Genomic DNA, 7,500 nt, shown 5'->3' on the forward strand with positions numbered 1-7,500 from the left:
ACTCACACACACACACACATGCACACACACACATGCACACACATACATACATACACACACATTTAACAAGAAAATTGAGTGCTCATGCTGTTCTCTTTCTTCCTATTCTCTTAATTTTTCACTATGTACATATTGGATAGATGAGAGTGCTTGTGTTTAACTGTGTGTGTAATGCACTGAATAATGAGAATCAACTCCCAGCCCAAAACAGACAGGGACCCACAAAAGTACAGACCAGCAGGAGGTGTCCATTTTAACACGACACGGCTCTGTTGTAATGTTCCATAATGAAGCAGGTAACATTCAGCAGGTGCCTCTACACAAATACTCATTTACTTGCAGATTAGACCACAACAAAACATTTTGTATTGGACCGCACAAATCATTATCCACTGTGATTCATTGGTTTATCATGAACATTTCTTGTTTAATATCAACTTTAAACTGCATTTCCATGTAGCCCGGATGTAGCATAAAGCACATGATTTCTAACAGCATTGTCATATGTTTCCCTGTGTTGGGAAATTATATAAATTTAAACGTTTCGGCTTCATTAGATTCCTGTGATTCTAAGCCACCCTTAATTATCAGGCTAGATAAATGTGCTTAATTAGTCATTGATAAATGAGTAACAGTGGTTTTAACAGGGTGTACTGTGTATTTATACTTTTTGTACTATTTGTACTATTTGCACTGTCAGTATAGATGTTCACACAGTTTGCACAAGCTATCATATATTTTGTTACTGTTCTGTTTTAAAATATTTCAGTTGTTAATATTTTTCATCTGAAGGGGTTTTTAATTGACAATTGAATTCTAGGTTTTAATATTTTTGGATGTAATTTGGTGGTGGGTAAGAAAATTTCAGATTCTGAAGTTCAGATGAGATTGAATCTGAATGAATTTTTCTTTAGATTCAAAGTCAGTATGATAGATCTTGATATTGTACCATTTGATTGTATGACAAAAAATAAACATGAAAAATCACAAGGTTAGCTTGATGAAATTGATTGACATTAACAAGTATTGTTTTAAGTTTTTTCAAGTGTTTGTGAAATGACCTGATTAAATAAAGGGGAGAAACTGTTTTAAAGTGTCTGCTTTTTACAAACAATAGTCAACCTACAGCTCAATTGAGGGCCAGTGCGTTTGTTATCAGATCTGGGTTCAGTTTTGTTTTGGATTCAAATACTTTTCTGTGCTCTGTTGATCTTGCAAAAAATGTAAAACTGAAATCTAATTTATATAAGTAGTCATTTATATCAGCCCTTTGGCAGCTATTACAGCTTCAAGTCTTCTTGGGCAAGACAAGCTTTGCACACCTGGATTTGGGCAGTTTATCCCATTCTTCCTGGCAGATCCTCTCAAGGTTCGTCAGATTGGATGGGAGGCTTCTATGAACTGCCATCTTCAGGTCTCCACAGGTGTTCTATGGGGTTTCTTAAAGAGACCCTTGCAAACAGACGGCACTCAGTTGCATTGTAACTTTACTATATTTCTCTATTGAAGGACCAATCAACTCTACACACCACTCACATATTGAGTGATTAAGTTGTTTCACCTGATTTTAATTTTATTTTAATGTTTTCTTCTCATTTTAATGTCTTGACCTATGATGTTATCGAGTTTAAATAAAGTATATAATAACAATAACAATAAATAATAATAATAATAATTATTATTATTATTATTATTATTATTATTATTATATTTCACCGGCAGCACGAATGGTGCAGTGGGTAGCACTGCCGCCTCACAGCAAGGAGGTCCTGGGTTTGAATCCCCGTCGGCTGGGGCCTCTCTGTGCGGAGTTTGCATGTTCTCCCCGTGTCTGCGTGGGTTTCCTCCGGGTACTCCAGTTTCCTCCCACAGTCCAAAGACATGCAGGTTTGGCTGATTGGAGAGTCTAAATTGCCCATAGGTATGAGTGTGAGTGAATGGTGTGTGTGCCCTTCGATGGACTGGCGACCTGTCCAGGGTGTATTCCTGCCTTTCGCCCAATGTATGCTGGGATAGGCTCCAGCCCCCCTGCAAATCTGTTCAGGATAAGCGGGTTAGGATAATGAATGGATGGATGGATGGATAAATTCACCTCATTTTGAAAAATCTGCTTACATCAAAATAACTGACAGGAAAAATTACTGGAACACATTTTATGTATTAATGTAGGCTGAAGAAGGTGGTTGGAGAATACATTAATGCATGACAAAATGAGTGTGTTATGTACGGTCAGAGATAGACCCAAGTGTAGACCAAGGGATAATCAGAAACGTGGTTTATTACAGTCCAGAAGTCAAAGCCAGCAGATCCAATAAACAACAGTACCAAATCAAGTAGCCAAAAGAATAGCAGCAGTTCAGGATCAAAAAAACAAAAAATCAGAAGTGTAGAGGTACAACAGGATAAGGCAGGCGGGAAGTCGAATGTCAAAAACCAAGACTCAGAAAAACGACAAAACAAAAGAGCAAAGACAAACTTGAGTTCAGGCAAAGGGTGTCTAAGGACTCTCATACAAAACAGGCCGACTAGAAATTGCCAACTACAATGATGACCAACGTCCTGACAAAGATGGACGAGGGAAGGGGACAATCCAGGTGGGGCTCGGGAGAGAGGTGGGCTAAACAAACAGACAACAGGTGGGAAACATAATGGGGTAATGATACAATAACGGGGAGACGAAAACGCGGACTGGATGCACGTAACACACACGTAAAGCATACGGCTCCAGATTAGGGAGTAGATATTTGCATAGAGCAGGGGTGTCAAACTGAATTCCCAGGGGGCCGCAGTGTCTGCGGGTTTTTGTGGTTTACTTTCAATCAGCTGCCAATTAAGGCCAATTAAGGCCTTGAGAACAAGGCGTGTGGATACTTTAACCAATCAATGACTTGAATGAACCCAGAACACCCCAAAAACCAGCAGACACTACAGCCGTCCAGGACTGGAGTTTGACACCTGTGGCATAGAGTGAAGACGTAGTGATAGTAAGAGACAGGTGTGAACACTTCGCTGAGACTAAGCAAGTAATTAGAGATAGCATAGAAAGGCGGAGTTATAGAACAGCGTGAAAAGATAGGAGATTAAGTTAGTGAGTTAGTTCATCTAAACTACCCAATTAAAGTTACTGTTAGTCAGTTAGAAAGACAGTAAGTGTATTAATCGGATTAGTACTGTATTAATTTGATCAGTACAATATCTAGATTAGTAGTAGTTAGTAAGAATAGTGCTTTACAGCATTTAACTATCGAGAGAAGTCGGAAGTAAGAAATGCGAGGCTGGAAGAAATGTTGAAAACCCGGAAACTACCATAAACACCCGAATAGTGCAGCACGCAGACAGGAGAGTGAATCGGGCTCAGAAACATTCAGACACAAACATAACAGGGATCATGAATGCTAAACTGTAATGGGAACAATAACCAGATAATGTAATGAAAAATTATAAATCACAAGAATAACAATGATAAACTAACAGATAACAGGAACATGACAAAGAGCATGACATACAGTGCGGTCCAAAAGTCTGAGACCACCAAAACAGATTAAAGTTACTTAAAAAAAAATACAAGTATTGCACAATCCACAATCACCTGACCTCAACAAAAGCCAACATTCAGTAACATCACAAGATGCTTTTGGGAACATTGTCCAATAATGCTGTGACAACATGAATCATCAGGTTTTGCACAAATTTGTGGAGCCCATGCCAGCTCGAGTGTACCTTGCCATTAAAGGAAAAGGTAAAAAACCGAATACTACGAAACCAAATACTAATAACTTTTCAATTCATGTACATTTTTCAAAGATTCAATTTTTCACTCAAATCGTTATGCTGATATAATTTGAAATGGAAAAATATTACATTTGAAAATAATTCCAAATAGAAGCATTTTCACTAGTGATCGCAGACCAGTAGACCCCACTGTATATACAATACTGTGCAAAAGTTTTAGTCAGGTGTGAAAAAATGCTATAAAGTAAGAATGCTTTCAAAAATAGAAATGTTAATAGCTTATTTTTATCAATTAACAAAATGCAAAGTGAGTGAACAGAAGAAAAATCTAAATCAAATCAATATTTAGTTTGACCACCAAACCAGCCTTCAAACCAGCATCAATTCTTCTAGGTACACTTGCACAAAGTCAGGGATTTTGTAGGCATATAGTCAGGTGTGTGATGAACCAATTATACCAAACAGGAGGTAATAATCATAAATTTAATATGTAGGTTGAAACACAATCATTAACTGAAACAGAAATAGTTGTGTAGGAGGGTTAAAACTGGGTGAGGAACAGCCAAACTCTGCTTCCAAGGTAAGGTTGCTGAAGTTTAATGTCAGAAGTCATACACCATAACAAGACTGAGCACAGCAACAAGACACAAGGTAGTTATACAGCAACAGCAAGTTCTCTCTCAGGCAGAAATTTCAAGGCAGACAGGGGTTTCCAGATGTGCTGTCCAAGCTCTGTTGAAGAAGCACAAAGAAACAGGCAACCTTGAGGACCGTAGACGCAGTGGTCGGCCAAGGAAACAGATGAAAGACACATCATGCTTACTTCCCTTCGCAATCGAAAGATGTCCAGCAGTGCCATCAGCTCAGAATTGGCAGAAACCAGTGGGACCCAGGTACACCCATCTACTGTGCGGAGAAGTCTGGTCAGAAGTGGTCTTCATGGAAGAATTGCAGCCAAAAAGCTATACCTCCGACGTGGAAACAACCAACTCAACTATGCACAAAAACACAGGAACTGGGGTGCAGAAAGGCAGCAGGTTCTCTAGACTGATGAGTCAAAATATTAAATATTTGTATCAGAAGGCAGTTTGTTCACCAAAGGGCTGGAGAGGGTACATAAATTAGTGTCTGCAGGCAACAGTGAAGCATGGTGGAGGTTCCTTGCAGGTTTGGGGCTGTATTTGTGCAAATGGAGTTGGGGAATTGGTCATAGTCTCCTCAATGATGAGAAGTACAGGCAGATACTTACCCATCATGCAATACCATCAGGGAGGCATCTGATTGGCCCCACATTTATTCTGCAGCAGAACAATGACCCCAAACATACAGCCAATGTCATAAAGAATGATCTTCAGAGTAAAGAAGAACATTTACACACACACACACACACACACACACACACACACACACACACACACACACACACACAGAGTTATTCAATTTCATTTCATTTGTATAGTGCTTTATTCAACTCAATAATGCCCCAAAGGAGCTTTACAAAGACCCCAGGCCTGAGACCCCCTCAGAGCAAGCCTAGGGCGACAGTGCTGAAGACTTTGTGGAGGAACTTCTTCATAAATGTTCAATTTGGACTCATCTGACCACAGCACCTTCATACAATCATACTTTAAATGACCAAATGAGACCAAAACGGAATGTTTTGGTCAGATACAGCATAACATGTTTTCCAATGAAACAAAGGTGCATGAAAGGAGATACCCACAGATAAATGTGGTCCAGAGGACCACGGGCACTGGTTAAAATCAATGGTGTCATGGATTCAGGATTTTGGTTGACAATCTGGTTGCCTCTATCACAAGGCTGAGACTTGGCTGTAGGTTGATTTCCCAACTTTACAGTAGAGAGACAAAGCATGTGTACCATAACACTTTATGATAACAGTAAAACAGTTTTAAAGTAACATTTAGTGCACAGTTGACAATTAAGTAGAAAAATACTGGAGTACTATGATACCCAAAGCAATTACAGTATTGCTAAAGAACCATTCTACATATTTCGCTTGGGTTTAAAACGGTCATTCTTGTAAACCTATTTTCTTAGAAACAGACCTTTGTATTTTATGTATTTTTTAAAATCTTTTTTCCATTCGTAAAAAGCCTATAGCCTACTACGAAGTAGAAACTTTAATTCCCATGAAAAATCTAAAGCTTTTTACATTGAAGCCTGTAAAAGTGGTGACCCAGTAAGGTAAGTGTGAGCGTGTGGGTGGCTTAAGTCTCCAATTAGCTACATAATTTTGCCTACTTATCTTAAAAAATCTTTCAAAAGTTTCAAGAGTGGTGTTTCATATCAATGGATGATACTCTGCAATGGTTTTTTCTAATGCAGTCTGGTGTGTTATGCTGTGCTATAGTGGTTACATTACATTACATTACTGGCATTTGGCAGACGTTCTTATCCAGAGCGACATACAGTTGATTAGACTAAGCAGAAGACAATCCTCCCCTGGAGCAGTGCAGGGTTAAGGGCCTTGCTCAAGGGCTCAACGGCTGTGCAGATCTTATTGTGGCTACACCAGGATTAGAACCACCGACCTTGCGTGTCCCAGTCTTTTACCTTAACCACTACGCTACAGGCCGCACCCTGTAGTGGTGCATCCGAACTGCCGTTCTTTTTACCAGCTCTGAGTGTGATGATGGAAAGCACGAAGATCTTCGCGGCAGCAATATGCCTGGATCTGGCCGTCTTTACGTAGCGAAATTTGGGCTACCGCCTTCGCTAAGCCCCAGCGGTTGACAGAGCCTGACACAGACATGGATGCTGGCGGGGCTCAGGTGGGCGCTTGTTCTGCGTGGTGCTGACAAAATCAGGGAGCTATGCTAGAGATCTTGTTGAGCTGCCAATAAGTGAAATCCGGGGTGCCAAATTAGTGTATGAAGATCTACAGGACAGTAGATCTCCAGAAGCAGGGTTGGGCAGCCCTGCTCTAGCTGTTGAAAGAGGTGTGCTTTGTTTGGGTTGGAGTGAAAACCTACATCTTGGGTGATCTCCAGGAGCAGGGTTGGGCAGCCCTGCTCTAGCTGTTGAAAGAGGTGTGCTTTGTTTGGGTTGGAGTGAAAACCTACATGATGGGTGATCTCCAGGAGCAGGGTTGGGCAGACTTGATCTAGTAAATTCCCCAAATTAATGGGTACAGGTCTGGTGCCTGCAGGGCTATTGTACCCTAGTCCTGGGTACCTCTGCCCAATCTTTATACCCAAGGCTGGAAAAGAGCCCCTGCTGTTCTTTTACATGGCTCACTTTAGAGTCTCAATCAGGAAGCAAAGTGAAAAATACTGAAAGGAGAGCGATGAAGGCCGGAAACCACACCAATTACAAACGGAGAAAAAAACCTTTATTTGTGAGAAGGGAGAAAAGCATTTGCCAAGTAACACACACACACACTTCAGTGTGAATGAGGAGCATATGGAAGGGTCCTACTGGCACACACACACACACACACACACACACATACACACACTGAGGGGTGTTCATTGTACCTGAATAGCATTTTGTAAAAGAAGCCCTTTCAAAAAATGACATTGTGTGGGCACAATTGGGCTCTTTTTGCATACTTCTACTTCTTAACCTGTAGTTGTGGGGACATTTCTGGAGCGTTTCTGTGTGCCATCGAAGGAGAAGACAAGTCTACAGTCCCGAGAGGACACTACGACAGAGGCTTGTGATTGACAGGTAGGCCACAGGAGGCACACACCAGCCTCCCTGGACTAGTCTTCCTCCCCCTCGGACTCAGACTCTGGGGAAATG

General features: G+C 40.8%; 3 protein-coding genes across 5 annotated transcripts in view; 2 read left to right on the forward strand and 1 right to left on the reverse strand.

The window, feature by feature from the left end:
• Positions 1-1,093, forward strand: part of LOC133136485 (major histocompatibility complex class I-related gene protein-like) — a 12,974-nt gene extending 11,881 nt beyond the window's left edge. Inside the window, exon 8 of the mRNA XM_061254012.1 lies at positions 1-1,093. This exon is cut by the window's left edge and continues 819 nt beyond it. The gene's annotated coding sequence lies outside the window, so the exon portion shown is untranslated.
• The window catches only part of LOC133136484 (putative HLA class I histocompatibility antigen, alpha chain H), a 143,962-nt gene that overhangs the window by 118,702 nt on the left and 17,760 nt on the right, over positions 1-7,500 (forward strand). The window lies entirely within an intron of this gene.
• Positions 7,231-7,500, reverse strand: part of bzw2 (basic leucine zipper and W2 domains 2) — a 44,028-nt gene continuing 43,758 nt past the window's right edge. For both annotated transcript variants that reach the window (XM_061254015.1, XM_061254014.1), the window contains exon 12: positions 7,231-7,489. In XM_061254015.1, coding sequence (XP_061109999.1) covers positions 7,461-7,489 — 29 coding nt within the window. In that variant the 3' untranslated portion in view covers positions 7,231-7,460. The remainder of the gene's footprint in view (positions 7,490-7,500) is intronic.

Source organism: Conger conger, chromosome 9, assembly GCF_963514075.1.
Source record: "Conger conger chromosome 9, fConCon1.1, whole genome shotgun sequence".
In the NCBI taxonomy this organism is placed as follows: Eukaryota; Metazoa; Chordata; class Actinopteri; order Anguilliformes; family Congridae; genus Conger; species Conger conger.